The sequence below is a fragment of the Malaclemys terrapin genome, chromosome 1 (assembly GCF_027887155.1).
Source record: "Malaclemys terrapin pileata isolate rMalTer1 chromosome 1, rMalTer1.hap1, whole genome shotgun sequence".
NCBI classification, from domain to species: Eukaryota; Metazoa; Chordata; order Testudines; family Emydidae; genus Malaclemys; species Malaclemys terrapin.
This window is the reverse complement of record NC_071505.1, coordinates 168673649-168690222: the sequence shown is the minus strand read 5'-3', so window position 1 is coordinate 168690222 and position 16574 is coordinate 168673649. Positions and strand designations below refer to the sequence as shown.

General features: G+C 48.2%; 1 protein-coding gene across 2 annotated transcripts in view; it reads right to left on the bottom strand.

Annotated features, from left to right (window-relative positions):
• Nucleotides 1-3071: 3071 nt before the first annotated feature.
• CD80 (CD80 molecule) overlaps nt 3072-16574 on the bottom strand; it is a 31121-nt gene continuing 17618 nt past the window's right edge. Inside the window, exons 4-7 of one of the 2 annotated variants that reach the window (XM_054046688.1) lie at nt 14055-14333; nt 11925-12053; nt 8086-8230; nt 3072-5548 (exon numbers count right to left, since the gene is read on the bottom strand). In XM_054046688.1, coding sequence (XP_053902663.1) covers nt 8103-8230; nt 11925-12053; nt 14055-14333 — 536 coding nt within the window. In that variant the 3' untranslated portion in view covers nt 3072-5548; nt 8086-8102. Of the gene's footprint in view, nt 8231-11924; nt 12054-14054; nt 14334-16574 lie in introns of both variants that reach the window. The other variant, XM_054046682.1, reaches the window with a different exon arrangement.

The window sequence follows — 16574 nt, the reverse complement described above, 5'->3', positions numbered from 1 at the left end:
CACGTTGTCTAGACTGTTTTGTCTGCTAGAATCTCTTCTTACTCTGGTCATACAATATTGTAATTGAGCACACCAGCAAGACTCTCCCAGGGACGAGGAGAGTTAAGTCTCGTGGCCCCATTCAGGCTCTTGAGGCTGACAACCCCAATTCTCCTAGCAAGAGCAAACAACTTGGTCATGAAAATCTAGGGCTGGCTTTGAATTGTAACAGTCTGTGGTTGAAATGGCTCTGTATCCCTTCACCACTTCATGCTGGGCTGAAGCCAGTTTTTAACAGTGCTCGTAGTTTACTCCCTGTAACAGTGAGGTCACAGGTGCACGACCCTGCTCCATGTAATGGAAGAAAACTCTCAACAAGGTAAAGACAGGAACCTGTTGACAAGCCATAACAGGAGCAGGGACTAAGTATGTAGCTTCCCTCCCCAGGGTTCAGCCAGGTGTAGTACATGTCATTCAATTCGGCCTAAATGTGTTATTCCTCCACTTCCAGGTTGCTGTTAACATCTGCACAACTCAGTCAGCAGAGCACGTCCCACCCACCCAAACCCGGTTCCTCACACAACTTGTTTAAATAAGGCACTGGTTTTCAGAAATGAGCATATTCTCTATCAACTATACTCTCGTTTTTCCATAGAAGGAAAAAAATGCATTGTTGGGGTGGACGTGTCTTGTTCCTTCACATGCTACAAGGGGAGGAATGTGTACAGCCATGGGTCTGCTTCATTGTTGTGGTCTTCCTCCACACCTATGTACAGGGCCATCAACAATGCTGCCGTGACTCCCCCCCACCCCCAACAAACGTGTATGTTTGCCACTCTAGTGATGCTGCGTTGTTTTTCAGCCTTGCCCAGTTGTCAGATTCTTTCATGCTCATATACTTTCTTGCTTCCCCATTCCTTGTAAGCACCCCACACCCTCACAACTTTAATTATGAGCTATATGCTGATGTGGCTCATTGCTCCCTCTTCCTCTTTTAATGACTGTTCTGGGAGAGATGATTAATGAGACAACTTCTTGTGCACGGTGGAATGCGTGTTAGAAAAACCATCAGAGCAAAGCTAGTTTTATAGAGTTTTTTGCTCAGCGAGGGTCAAATGCCGTGGTTTAGCATTAGAAGTTGATTCACTTGCTCTTTCAAACACCCTCCTTGATGCATTTCCTGCCCAGTCTGCGTTTCCGTATACTTCCTCATTTTGTGTAATTCCAGCCACTGCTTCAGTCACAGCTCAGAATGGAGAATGAGGTGTTGGTTCTGAACCGTGTCTTTTAAAAAGCATTTTTACTAGTGATAAGAAGTGGCATGTTGCACAAAGACTCCAGGCCTTTAGTTATGAAATGAGGTGGAGGTGTGGGGGATGTGTGTGGGCCGAGCATATCTGTGCTGTGGCAATGCTATCGTGGAGGGCCCATGGGCTCAGAGTTGAAGGGGGATTAGGGAAGAGCCCTTCATGCGGCCACTGAGACCTTGCAAAGAGGCACCAGTTACCCCTGATGGAGTCTGTGCCTACCAGCGTGACCCACCTGCTCTTTTACTGCCTGGAATGCTGACAAAATAGGGGTTAACACATGCACGCTGGCTCTTGCCCGGTGAGAGTGGGTGCTGACCAGGCACGGGCCAAGTACCCTGGACTCCCTCTGGCCTTAGCATTACACACACCTTGCAGGACTAGGCTTTAAGGTGCAGGCCTCCTTTCCAGCTCAGTCCCTTTGGTTGAGGATTGTATTGGTGTAACTCGCCAACCTTGCACATATTTTGTACAGTGGCAGCCAACTGGCTAGAGCCTGACCTGACATAGGGCTAGAGCCACAAAAGGCTACAGCACCAAGCTTCCACTTTAAATCAAGTCCAACTGTTAGCGCCTCACAGCACTCACTCAGCTGCCACCTCAGGCGGTGCCTAAATTCCATGGGTACCAAAGCTTCTGCCAGTAACATCCTAATGCCACCACATGGTTTGGTGCCTAAGCCTTGGCAAGCTCCTCACACTAGCTTGAACCACTGGGCTAGTGGGAATAACAGGGAGGAGGGCAGGGGTAATGGCACCACTGGAACCATGTTTTGCAGGAAAGGTTTGACCTGGTACAAGTGCCTGTAGCTAGGTCTAAGTCTAGGAGACTGTTCACAGCTGTGAATCCTGCATGTAAGGTAGCACCTCCCTCTCACCCAGGTGGCTCAGGCCTCACCTCTTGCAACTCTCCTATTTGCTAGCATTAACAGCTTCCTCTGCTCAGCAGGCTGGATTTTGTGGAGCCCATTCTTCGATGCTTAACTCTGAGCCTGAGTCCCCGTTGTAGATCTAGACCAGCGGTGGGCAAACTTTTTCGCCTGAGAGCTGCATAGTTTCCAAAATTGTATGGAGGGCTGGTTAGCGGAGGCTGTGCCTCCGCAAACAGCCAGGTGTGGCCGAGCCCAACCCCTATCTGCCCCCCTCCTGCTTCTCAGTCCCTGACGGTCCCCCAGGACTCCTGGCCATCCAACTCTCCCTGTCCCCTGACTGCCCCCTGCCACCCCATCCAACCCCCCTCTCATTCCTGACTGTGCCCCCCGGGACTCCTGCCCCCTATCCACACCCCTGACCACCATCCTGAATTCCCCTGTTCTCTGTCCAACCCCCAGCTCCCTGCCCCCTTACCGCGCTGCCTGGAGCACCGGTGGCTGGCGGCACTACAACCACGCTGCCCAGAGCGCCAGGACAGGCAGCCGTGCTGCCCGGCTGGGGCCAGCCACACCACTGCGCAGCTCAGAGCACCAGGTTAGGCCAGGCTCTGCAGCTGCGCTGCCGCAGGAGCTCGCAGCCCCACTGCCCAGAGCATTGGGCCCGGGGCGGAGCAAGCTGAGGCTGCGGGGGAAGGGAAACAGCGGGGGCTCGCCTCCCTGGGCAGGAGCTAAGGAGGATCTCGTGGGCCATCTGTAGTTTGCCCACCTCTGATCTAGACCCTGGTGCTTACTCTGTGACTATATAGCTTTTAGCCAGTGTAGAAGCTAATGAGCTCCTGTAGTTTCTCAGCACATAGAGCAGATATGTTTATTATTGTTGTTATTATTTATTATTAAGAAAAGGAAACCAAATGCAGAGTTTACCCTTTAATACAATTAAGGGGGGAAAAAACCCCAAAGAATATCTTAGCCAAAATGAAGATGTTAAACTGAAAGCAGTTCACCTGTTACATTGGTTCAGGTGTTAAATAAGCTGAAAGGTCTCATGGAAACCATGTGCATTTCACTGAAAACACCGTGAGACAGTAGAAAACATAAAACATGTTTTATAGGGGGGAAAAAAATCAAACCCTAAATTTCCTGCATTTTTGTCAGTGTGAAATCCCTTAGCTCAGCTAGAAGGAATTATTTACAATGTCATAAGGGTATCTGGCGATTTACAAAAGCATATGCTCAACAGAAAAACCCTGCCCCAGAGAGCTTACAGGCTTCAGTCAGGAGTGCATATTAAATATAGAACAGCTGGAGGAAGATGGTTGGAAGTAAGTATGGCACTTTTTGGTTTTGTTTTTATTTTAAACAGGAAAGCATTGCGGTAGAGACGCATTTCTAGGAGGCTTCAGAGGAGAGGGGGAAGTTACAGAGCAGTATGAAAGGAGACACAAAGCTGAGAGTGGGCAAGTAAGTACAGCGTGGCATAGCGGATAGTGGACCAGTAGAAGAATGTAGTAGTTAAAGCTGTCAGTAGCAAGAGTACAGACTAGTTGTTGGGTAGTAGGAATGGGAAGAAAAGAAAAATGTGACACACTATTCCCATCACCATCCTAACTTACACTGGCTTCTCACCCAAAGCGTGAGCCTCCCTAAGCTGCCTTTATTAGCTTGGTTTCCCTGCAGTAATTTCTCTTACACACCTATTTACTAGAAAGAGGAGTGTAGGATTGGGGTGTCCCAGTGCTGCTTCCCAGCTGTGTGTTCACTGGTGGGGGTCAGAGCATGGTTGCAGCAACATCAAAAAAGTGCCCAATGAGAATGCTGCGATGCACAACCAGTCTCCACAGTTAGTATCCATTCTGCACGGCTGCCGTGCGGTTACTGGTTCCACTCCCCGAACAACAGGCTGTAACTCACAGAGCCTATAACCAGTTAGCTTTAAAGACAAAGCAGAAGGGATAGAGTAGAATATGATAAGCAAGCAGGGGCGGAGTTATGTTAGTAAATCCCATTGTGCAAGCAGCCTATTGGGTTTTGGTTTTCCCCTCAAAATGAGAAATCACTCTTTCCTACACAGTAGGCAATAAAACCATTCAGGCCAGATCTGGATAGGTCCTATCCAATGCTAGAGGCCAAGCCGGGCTCTTCCCTGCTTCAGCTTCTGAATGGATATAGGGAACAGACTGAGAACAGCAGCCACAGACTGATCAGCAGCATCCCAGGCCAGGGTAGTCCCATACCGCTAAATTTCCTGCAAGAAACTAAAGACTCAGCCCACCCCAAGCCTTGTGGAGAAGCAATAGTAACAAGGGTGTTGTAGTCACACATCCCCACATGCTGTTAAGGGGAGCAGACCTGTGTTTTTGGATGAATTTTCTATTTCTTCATGTTACATGCACGTAAGATAGCTGCTGAGCAATCTGACCGCATATGAGTGTTGACGAGGGGAAATACATATAAAAAGTACCAGTTGGGTGTGTCTGCATGCTGTCAGTTGGCTGGAATGTGCAGATAGATGAGCTTTGGCATATCATCTTCCTCTTTGGGGTGAACTAGCAGAGCTGTATCTTTGATTCTCTGGCTGGAGGGGTTTTTGGGACAAACAGGTCATGAGTACTAGCATTAGTGCTGCAAACGAGGCAGATAGCTGTACGCACATTAGTTAGCAAATGGCCAGGGTGTCAGTATATTAAGGTCGCTCCAGACTACACTAAATGTTATGGCTGCTGAAATAAGCATAAGACGTATTTCCCCGTCTCTGTTCAGTTCTTCCTTAAGGAGTGGCTGAACTTTGCGTCCTTACTGGAGAAGGGACTCAAGACAGGAGACATCTGTGATTGTCAGGTCCTCAAATACATTCTTAATCCAAACTCTACTCCAAGAACTGTACTGGCATCATGCCCAAGCCCAAGGACCATGTATAGAATGGAACAGACTACAGCTGTCCTCAGCTCTAACAAAGAGGTGCAGCCTGTGCTTGGATCAAGATTGCACATTGGGACCTGTCATCTCCCAAGGGCCAGCCTCTCCTTACTAAAGATGGGCTACCTGGTAAAGCACCACAGGCCACTCTTGCCTTAGAGGCAATGTCAAAGCCAAACATCCCAAACTCTGAGGAGGCAGGTGGTGTATTGGAGCAACATTTCTTCTTGCTGCTCATCAGGAAAATGGAGTTTCCTTTGGGGTGGCATTGCAGACACAGGGCTCTGGTGCGTTACAGTCCTAAAGCTTCTGTGGTGGTGGTGGTTATTCACAAAACACCATCTTCCCAGTCCACTTGAGCAGATTTCCTGCCTGCTCCGTCATCCTCTTCTGGAAGAGCCAAACAGTCTATGGAATAAGCCTTGGCCACGGAGGACAATGGGGACTGCAGTGCAGGGCATACGGGATACGAGATCTGAGGGGACACAAAGGTTAGATTTTTTTACTCCTAAAACATCCATGAAAATGACTGTCAGAGACAACAGAAGCCATCTGCAGACCTCATGATGGCATCTAATCTAACAAGCAGTAGCAGAGGGGGTGCTTTGCCTGGGTGAGAGCAGGCACTGCAAGCCACGCACCATTAGGGCACCACACTTTGGGTTGGAATTTGGTCCTTGTGAAAGCCTGCAGGTTCTCTGGGGAGAGGGTTTACTTTGTGCAGTAAGGATGAATCAACAGCAAACCAGACTATCTGACTTACAACGGGCTGTGGTTGCTACTACTTAGATAAACTCTGCATTTTAGTGTAAGAGAATGTCCCACGATCAGCAACAGATCTCAGCAGTTCTGACACCTGATTGCTGGGTCTGCCCACTATTTCAGGCATCAGGACTAGGAACAACCAAGCATTTACAGAAAAGCCAGGAGGATTTAGAGAAAGAGGAATGCAGTGGAATGAATCTATTCAGTAGGGAAACTCCTACTATAGAATCTATGCTGATAAACCCCCTCGGACTACTTGCTAACCAAGATTTAGTATCTGTTCCAGATGGGGCCTTCCCCATAGGACAGTGAGAGTGGGTGGCTGGGTTTGGACATGAGAGAAACTAACTATGATGATTTCCCCTTCCTTCATTCTCACAGCATGTCAAGTTGTGAGTCCGTCCATTCTCAGAAAAACAAACAAACGTGACCCTTAGGACTTCGCAACTGTCACTATGCTGCACACACTGGCCACTGGGACAGCAGAGAGAGAACCCAGATCATTCCCTCCAAAATAATAATAATAATTTATTAATAGCTCTTATTACACAGATCCACTCTCCCCCCGTTCCTTCCCCCGACCTAAAGAAAAACCTTTGTTAGAAGAACAGGGTTTAAGAAACAATTGAGCAGTTCCAATTCCATCCCTAACTCCCAGGCATTTGGAAGCAGCGTCTCAAAGATCTTTAATTCTGAGCTTTACTCAATAGCATTTCTCTTTTCGTCTGCTTTGATTCCTGTTTATCAGCCTGGGTCCTCCAGAGGAAGAGTCAGCCGTAAATCAAGTCAGGTATCAGGAGTAAGGCGAGGGGCTCCCCAGGGCCCAAAGTCATTGTAGAAGTGTAACCAGAGTTTTCCCTCACTCTGTAATTACAGGGTAGTGACCCACTTGTGCTTCCATTTTCTAACATCCCCGTTTCCATGCTGACCCTTCCCCAGAAACCGCCCCAGCATCTTTCACTTGATCTATCAAAAATAAACAGCACTTTCAAGCCATCTACTCCTGGGGCTCCCAATGAAGCTATTTGATACCTCACACCCTGCCGCTCACCTCACTGCTCACATTGGAAATCCTGAGAGGGAGAAAACTCTCCTCAAGCTGCTGAAGAGGAGGATTTGGAGGGAAGCCCTGGCCGGGATGATTTAGTTGGGGATTGGCCCTGCTTTGAGCAGGGGGTTGGACTAGATGACCTCCTGAGGTCTCTTCCAACGCTAATCTATGATTCTATAAGTGCCTCAAAGATGGACGAGCATTTAAGGTATGTCGACACAGTCCGCTGTGGGGAACCTCCCAGCCCAGGTCAACAGACTCAGGCTTGCAAGGTTTACGCTACCATGCTAAAAATAGCCAGATAGATGTTGCAGCTCGGGGTCTGAAGTCTGGGGGGGAGGGTGGGCCGTCTGCACAGCTAGTTCTAGTGTGGGTGGGTGTGCCCCATGAGCCTGAGTCTGTCGACCTGGGCTGAGAAGCTCGCTGCTGGCAGCTGCGCAGATGGACCTTAGGAGCCGATTATGAAAAATGGAGTTATTCACTCACAGTTGTGCCCTCCCTCAACACCTCTGGCCACTGCTCCTTCAGCCCTTCCCTCATCAGCCTTGTGGCCATTATACATAGCAGGAGAAGCACATGGTCTATGTGCAGTTCACCAGAAATAGTTTCCAGGGGGCCAGGGTAGCACATGGGACTGGTGAGAGGTTGATTGCTGGCGAACAGGTCAAATCGGATTTCGTTTAGTAGTGACTGAAAGACATTGCCCAAGAGAGCTATTTGTTGGCCTGTTTGTGAAATGAACAAAACCATCTCTAAGGCAATAACCAGCCTCTTGGTCTCCGGTCTCCAGAGAGGAACCAAGAGCTGGATTTATCAAAGAGCTCTTCTTTTGGCCCTGCTGGTGTGAGCTCTGGAGGTGGAGCAAATTGGAGGGGTGGCAGGAGGGGAACTTACACTAATGCAGTACTCATTATATTGCAAGAAGGATCTAGAGCCCTGGAGAAACTGAAGACTAAACTGGCATCTTTCACCATTACTACATTCACTTTAAATGTAAACCAAAACAAAAACATCCCTGTTATCCGGCTGGGAGACACCCTCACTCCAGAAGACCATGCCAGCTATCCAAGTGTGAGTGGCCACAAAGCCCTACAGCCTTGACCCCAGAAAACAACAGAACACTTTGTGTGCTAACGTTACCAGCGCATAGCATATGAGCATCTATTTTGCCATCAACAAATAGGGGAGAAAGTTACCTGCAGATATGGTCTAATCAGAAAGATGCTGCTTCTGATGTTACTTCAGAGAGGTCAATGACACCTCTTACACCGTCTTTCATTTCAGTTCCCACTGCTGGATCTTGAGGGACAGGGTAGTGAGAGCACTGCAGTTGTTCGCAGCCTAAGGAAAGAAGACAATCTCTCTTAAGTGCTCAGAATTCCAGTTCATTCAACAGTACTGGATCCAAATGCTTCCTTCAGCCACATTTTGATCCCTTCAAATATGGTTACGGGTGGGGGTGGAATATCAGAGTATAATCAAGGAAATCAGATGGAGAAGAGCTCTTACCTCTAGTGCCATCACTCACTTGGCAGGATTGTTCCCTTCAGCATGTTAGAGTGATTGTCTATAATCATATTCTCATTGGCTGGTTTGGGCCTTTTAGGTGATGTCACAGATAAACACAGGGGTGAAAGTAACTTAAAGGACTTACCGGTACGCCGGAGTCCTGAGCGGGGCGGGGCCTCAACCGGAAGAGGTGGGGCTTGTCAAGATTTAAAGGCCCTGGGGCTCCAGCTGTGGCTGGGAGCCCCAAGGCCTTTAAATCACCCCAGAGCTACTAGCTGCAGATGAAGCTGGGAGCCCTGGGGCGAATTAAGGGGCCCGGGGCTCTAGCCGCCGTGGAGTTCCGGGCCCTTTAAAGCGCCGCTGGAGCCCTGCTGTTGCTGGGGCTCCAGCAGCCGGGCTTGGGCAGGGATTTAAAGGGCCCAGTGCTCCTGCCACTGCGGGGAGCCCCGGGCCCTTTAAAGCGCCGCTGGAGCCCTGCCACCACTTGGGCTCTGGCAGCCAGGCATGGGTGGGGATTTAAAGGGCCCAGTGCTCCCAAGAGCGGCTGGAGCCCTGGGCCCTTTAAATCACCACCGGGGAAGCCGGTCCAGTCCGGCATGGCATACCGGCTCTTGCCAGTACGCCAGATCGGCTTACTTTCACCTCTGGATAAACATCAAATCCCATTGGTGCAGAACTAGGACTTCAGGACGTGCAAAAAATAACCCTACATATACTGAGAAAATTCAGAGTACATACACCATTTATTGTAAGTTACAGGTCAATAAATGAGCCTAAGTTACACACCAAACAGGCAGAAAGGTGGGGTCTTAGTTACACAGTTTCTTTTAAGGGTGTAGCAGGAGCAAGGTTCCCCATAGTTTTACACCCTATTAGTTGGTTTTCCTCCTATAGTCCAATCAGTGTCCCCTTGGCATGTTACACTAAATCAGGCTCACACCAACGTCTCAGCATAAATCTGATGCTGCCATTTAAGTGACCTCTGAATTTGGCCCATTCTGTTAAGTGGATTAAAGAAACGGAGGAAAAATGTTTTACTATCTTTCCCCACATTCTTTTTTTCTGAAGCTCATTTTCCAGAACAGAGTTAGAGATCATGCAGTGTTAACATATAGCTAGGTGCAAAGGTTGCCCAGGCAGGCCTAGGATCGTGAGCTCCTCAGGGCAGGGAGGTCCCTTCTCAAATGTCTGGAGAGTGTCTAGCAAATTGCGAACACCACCACAAACACACAACTAAAATCCTCAACCACCCACTCCAGCCCAACCCTCCACGCTCCTCCTTTTTGCTTCTTGTTTCCACCCTAGCCCTTCAGCTCCTTGAAGCAAAGCTTTTAAGCTAAGAAACTGGACTTTAAGGCTGGACCAGCTCCCAATCCAAGTTTCCACCATAACATTGCACTTCTGAAGCATTTGCTGAGCTCTGAGGGCCAGCTGCAGGGGGAAGCAGCAATTTCCCTGTAGGAGCCCTGGCCTGAAGCCCTTCACATCTCCCTTCTCACTGAGGTGTAACTCAACCTTAAACACTTGAAAGCTGGTTTGAGACTCCAACTTTGGTGTCTGAAAGTGAAGTTCTACTCTGAAAAGTGACTGTAAAATAGCACCGTCTTATTCAGCAGATCTGCTTCCTGGGGGGATTCAGAGACATGTCTACTGACCTCAGGCTCAAAGCTAAGTTTTTACCCTTATTAGAATGACAGAGCCAACACAGCTAAGAGTGTGAGCTGGACTCTATTCCTTTGGGTGCATCAACAGGATTGTTTACTACATTCCAAACAGCTGTGCACCCCATTAAGCACTAGGGAGCTGAGCAGGTGCCACTGAGGTCATAAATTGAAGATAATGGGGGCTGTAGAGCTGAGAGCATGATTTGCCTCGCAGAACCTCTCTCACAAGATGGTGCACAGTGGTGGATTAGCCACTGGGCCCATGGGGCCTGTGCCCAGCGGACCTCACCAACTGGGGCGCCACCGGAAAAATTCTGCCACTGAAACCACAGGATGGGGAAGCCCCCTCCCCCCCCCCCCCCCCCAGCAGCCCCCGACCCTGTCCCAAGCCCTCCCCCCCCAGCGGCCCTGGGACTGGAAGAGCTCTCACTTTCTGCTGTGCCCCAGGGCTGTGGCACGGGGACAGAGCTTCTCCAGTCTTGGGGCTGTAGGGGGTGGGAGAGAAAGGAGAAAAAGAGGTTGCAGGACTGCAATGAGGGGACAGAATGGGAGTACCCTGGGTGGGAACAGGGGTGGGCCCCTGGACCCCACCTCTGGGAAAGGGGCAGAAAGGGGTGGGGCTGTGGGTGGGGTCACAGCCGGAAGGGGCAAGGCCACAGGCAGAAGGGGTGGGAAGGGACCCCCTCACTTGCTCTGGCCCAAGGCCCCAGGAAACCTTAATCTGCCTCTCGTGGTGCACCAGGAGGAAATAGCCTTGCTTGACTCTCAGAGCCTAGGCTGATTTTGCAGGGCAGGTGGATAGAAAACAAACCCCCAACTCCTCCTTGTAGACAGCACATTTGAAATTAGTTGCAGAAGCAGTGGCGCTCCCAAGCAAAATAAAGTTACAAATGCCCTTCAGGGGTTTGGGTCCCAACTATGCTAGAAATAACCTCTCCCGCTCAGGGACAGCACTGCAACTATGATCAGCTCAAACATGCAGGCCAACAGCGCTTGCTTTAAATAGGAGGGTGGCTACTGACAGCGCATGTTTGGGGCGGGGGTGATTCTGGACTCTGAAGCTCACTTCCCTTGTGACCAAACCCTAGATTGTGTGACCCTTAGGACACACTGTAAGGCTCATGTATTTTTCTTGGGCCTGATTTACAAAGGTATTTAGATACCTAGAGATGAAGAGAGGCTTCTAGGTGTATTTTCAAAAGTGCCCAAGAGAGTTAGGTGCTTAACTCCTATTGACTTTCAGTGGGAGTTAGATGCCTACTCTGCTTTTGTAAATCCCAATAGGTGCCTCTCTGCATCTTTAGGTGCCCGAATAGCTGTGTAAGTCTGGCCCCAAGTTATTCTGGGGAAAGCAAGGGGATGGTGCAAATAGGAGCTTGCGGGGGGGTGGGGGGGCGCTTGAGGATAAGCCTCATTTTGGGAGGTGGCAAAGTCTTTTTAAATGGTAAAAACTCCACTGTATTTTGATGATTATACAGCAGTGACAGCCCTGGCAAAGGGCTCCTTTATACACTTCAGGACATAAACACGGGTCTGAACCAAACTGGCCCAGATCTAAACATCATTCAACTTTGCAGAATTTCTGATCCCGACCCAAATGGCTCAGTTGCTCCCTGCCTATAGTGGACCAAACCAAAACCCTGGACCCACATAGCTGCCAACCTTTAGGAAAGCCCTGATATGAATCTATACTTTGTGACGTTGGCTGTTACAATTAATACAACTAGAGCATTGGATGTTCTGCACTTCCCTCTACAATCTATCAACAGAAGAGTTTCCAAATAGTACATTTTACCAACTTTCCTATGAGTCATCAAAAAGCAGCCCATGAATGTGACTCTCATTAAAGGAACTGTACTTACCATGACACCGGAAATATTTTAAAAGCAAGGCAATGGCCACAAGGAAGATGCAGATGAGAACCAAACTCGAGGCAATAATGACCCCCTGGGGCGGAGGTGTTGGAGAAGAAGGACATTCCTTTAGTTTTTCTGAGAAGAAAGGATTGATAAATATAACTGAAGGGCTCTTCACCATAGTGCCATTTTCACACAAGAGTGGGTGTGAGAATCCTGTTTTGTCCAAATTCTAATGCCAAGTAATGCCATTTTTGCCAGTAACATGCTTATTTGCAATATATTATCCAGCCACTCCTTATAGTTTCTGAACTATATGGAGTTACAGGCAGGGTATGCTCCCTGGTTCACAAAAGTGACAAAGCTGCAACTCAAGCTGTGAGGAAGCCTCCCATTCCCCAAGAGTATTTTTCTGGGTTTAAGATTTGTCTGACATCTGTGTAGTTTGAAGTGCTGGATTTTCTTCCAGAACTGGGCATGGATGAACTGTGTTTTACATGAGTTCTGCAAGGCTGTGAACATCTAAAAGCAGATAGGCAAATTTGACATAAAAAGGTGCACTCAGAGGTAATACACAGTAGCAACTAAGTATCATAATCTATCTGATTAACAGAGCAGGCACTTCCTGTCCTGAGGAGCCTCTGTTCCCCGTGGGTGTTTATGTGGGGAAGTAACAAAGCTCTTTCCCTTTAAGGAACAGTGGAGGTTGGGTGGGTAATTATGAGTCTGCATTTAGAAAAACTTCCAGTCATAGAGGCACTACTCAGGTTCTCTTGTTTCAGGCACATTTACACCTACGCCAGGGCAGTATGTATACCTCCAAGTTTATACATAAAGGAGACCTCTGAATGCAAAAGGCATGTTTGATCTATCATTCTCTGAGTAGGGGGCAAAGAGAGTAAGGGCCTGGAATTTTATTTCAGTAGATTCAGATGTTCTTGCCATTCTCATCAGATGGTGGAAGTCCTGTCACTTAGAACATTTAAAAGACTAGACATGTACTACCACTTCTACAGTAAGGAACTCTCCTGCATTGGCAGGAAGATGGCCTAAATGTATGCTTCATCTCATAGGGCTTTACCCTCACTAATAGCTATGATTCTAAGATTGGGCTAAATTAAGCAGCATACAACTTCCTGGACATTGGCTTTATTGTCCCCATAATCTTGCCAGCTTCACCTGTGAGCCCCGCTAGCCTGGAGCTGGGACTCCCAAGCATTTGTTGCTTTAAGGACTGTTCCCAACAAACTGAAGTGAAAGTGGCCACCCGCTTTAAAAATCAAAAGGTGTTTTTTGTTGTTGTCACTGTTTTTTCCCCTCCCTGCCTTCAAAGAATCAGTCATTACCTCAAGCTATTGTTTTATTATGATTATTTTGCTGGGATTTTTTCTCCTTCTCTTCTATTCCACGCAGTATACTGTTGAGCCCTTTTCTTCATACCTGTTTCCTCCTGGGAATTTAGACATTATTCCAGCTAATAGCAATATTCTCTAAGGGCCAGGTTCTGAGCTCCTTGCTCAAGCTGAATGGTACCTTCACAAGTCCTGTTGAGTTCAGCAGGCCTATGATGAATAAGGTACTATTCACCATGGACAAGGGTGGATGTATCTCTCCTTAGCTTCCCTTGGAAATGCCTGGATCCATACAGTCAGAACATTGGACATAGAAACATGTTTTAAATGTTGTTTTTAATAAAAAATGTTTTTTTTAAATCTCTGGCTTTAAGCGTCTTCTTGCAAGCTCCTTTGTACTGTGAAGTGTTTAGACCGTAACCGCTACTTCATTTTCAGTGTACTGTCTTTCATCACCCTCCCTGTCTGTTTTCACTTGTCCCTTTCCAGGCATAGGCCCATTTATTGTATGATCCTCTATTTTGCATTGCACTGTATACAATCATGGTACATTACTACATACATACGTTAGGAATACTACTGAGTGTGGGAAGCTGGAATTTCTTCCTGATTATTGCAGCCAGTAATAGACCTTGAGGCAGGAAGGAGAGGGCTTGCAAGTTTTATGTTTGTGTAACTGTGGACACTATTCTGACACGAGTAAATGCACCCTTCTTTCCGAGCTATGTACCTCAGCGAGTTCCACAAATTCATTACACACTGCGTATGATTGGCAGAAACTTACTCAGAGTGTAGTTAGAGGACACTTCGAAGTCATCATACTCAATGGTACACGTGAGGAAAATGTCTTCAGTCAGATTGAGCTGCAATTTGGCGGTGACATTATAGAGGCTCTCTTTTGAGTCAGATAAATTGGTTTGCCAGTCCACAGACATATTATTGAGGATCCCGGAGACTCTGGGTGCTGGAAAGCCACCATGAGAAGAACAGTTCACCATCACCTCAGTTGTGCCACAAGCATCTTTAGGTACATCTGCTGATATGACCGGCTTGCTGAAGTCAGCTGGAGCAAAGGTAGTGAGAGAGATTTAATTACCATTCTGTCAGATGAGGCACAAAATTGCAGTCTTCCTGACCTCTTGTCATTAAAGAGCCCATGGCACTTTGCATTCTAGCGCCTCCAAATTCCTTCTGAAGTTACAGGTGGATAGGGAATTCTGGTATTCACCTTCACTTCCTGCCCTAAACTATTGTCCAGTATTGCAGTGCACTGTTTCACCAGCTGCCACATTCAGTGGTGGCGCGTGGTCTCTCTAGATATACGGTCATTTGTAAGGTGGCCTTCTTAACAGAAAGTACTATAGAAATATAGGGTTTGTGGTTATTAATAGTCTATTGCATAAATGTGTAGAAAAGATAACATTGGCCTCTCTTCTGAGCCATCCAGCAAGGGAGCCAATTAATTAATGATTTGTATTACGGTCATGTCTAGGGACACCCCCCTCCCCACACACACATACAACTGCAATTGGGGCTCCATGATGCTGGGCACTGTTCAGATGCATAGTTAGTGACAGTGCCTGCCCCAAAGAGCTTGCAATCTAAGTAGACAAGAATCAAAGTATGGGAGAGAAAACTTAGGCATGGAGGGATGAAGTGACTTTGCCAAAGATCACACAGCAGATCAGTGGCAGAAAGAGAAAGATCCCAGACCTCCTCAGTTCTATCCCAGCACCCTATCCACTGGGCCCCACTGCCTTAGTTAGCACAAAGGATTGTTTTGGAGACAGTCACTTCTAAACCAGAAACTGGTCTGAAACCACTAGCTCATTTCACACAGGAGCACTGAGCAGTCATCACAAGGTAACAACTTTCAGTCACTTTTGTCCTAGTCAACTAGCAGCCTAGAAGTGAAAGGCTCCATATCCCATTACCAATCCCTCTATCCAAAAGGCCTGAAGCCCCCCCCCACTCCCCATAGCTATTACAAAGGCCTGTTAGAATGCGGGGGGGGGGTGGGAGATGGCAGAACAGAAGAGAGCTGGGCTGTTTTTAGTGCTGTGCCACATTTCCCATTAAGTTGATTTGTCAGCCCTAGGACTATTCCTCTCCATAGGTGATGCACCCCACAAGAGGGGGAGTGGAGTGTTCTGGGAATACAGGAGGCAAGAAACTGGACAAGTCTCTTTTTTCACTTCAGTTCTCACTTGCTGATAGGGATACAGTTCCTTCAGGTGTCCCTGCACACCACGGAGTGTTATATACATGCTGCTGTAAGGCAGGCTGAGGACTAGTGATGGGAAAACCTCAGGAGAGATGCACATTCAAGATGTGGAAGATTCCAGTGCTTATTCATGGGCCTAGATAAAGGCTTCCCTGCGAGATCTCTGGGACTTTCTGCTGTCATATGGGTCGAAAAGAAATCAATGTCTCTGCTCTCAGTTGAAACCAACTATCAGAGAGGCAGCCATGCAAATGGAAAATGATGATGCAAATATAATTTCTTCTAACTTCCACCAACGGTTCAGATTCGTTTTGAGCACTCCTGTTCCTCCACTAAACCATTTCCCAGGGGCAGTGCTTACAGTGGTCTGAAAAAGTGTGTGTGTGGGGAACGAGTATTTTCTACAGAAATGAAAGTGACATCATCAGCATCTGCCTGTCTCTCCTCCCCCCATCAGTTCTGCTCCCTCATCTGTTCTGCCCCCGGCTCCCCATCAATTTTGCCCTTTCCCAGCTTCATGTCTGTTCTTCCTGCAGCTCCTGGGGTTCTTCACTCCCCTCTCCCAGACCAGCCTGTCACCATTGCTCACAGGAGGGGCTGGAGGGAGGTAGGGGGGGAGAAGGAACAGGGCCGTTCTGAGCTGCTGGGCTCTTCCTGCTCCCCACTCCCCTCCTGGAAGAATAGGCTCCTGTGGGGGAGGGGGCGGCAGAGGAAGAGCTCTGCCCATTCCCTGCATTAGCTCTGATTGGCTGCTTACACCCCAGCAGGTGGAAAAGTAGCCAATCAGAGGGGGTTTCCCCCCATGCAGGGCTGACGTGCACTCCTCAATGACAGCTCGAATTATAGAACGTTTATTGGCTGGGTCTGGAACCCCTTTCAACCAGGTGCCATTTAAGCACAGATCTGAGGTGAGGTTCATTTAACCCTTAGGGCAGGGAGGTGTCTGATCCCTAGAGCACTAGTCAGGCCCCTACAATGTTGTGGGGCTGTCCAAGGGTGATGGGGCAAAACCAGGAAGGGCCTATGGCTGCTGAGAGGTGGGGCCTGGTCAGAAAGCACTCTTCCCACCATACCATGCCT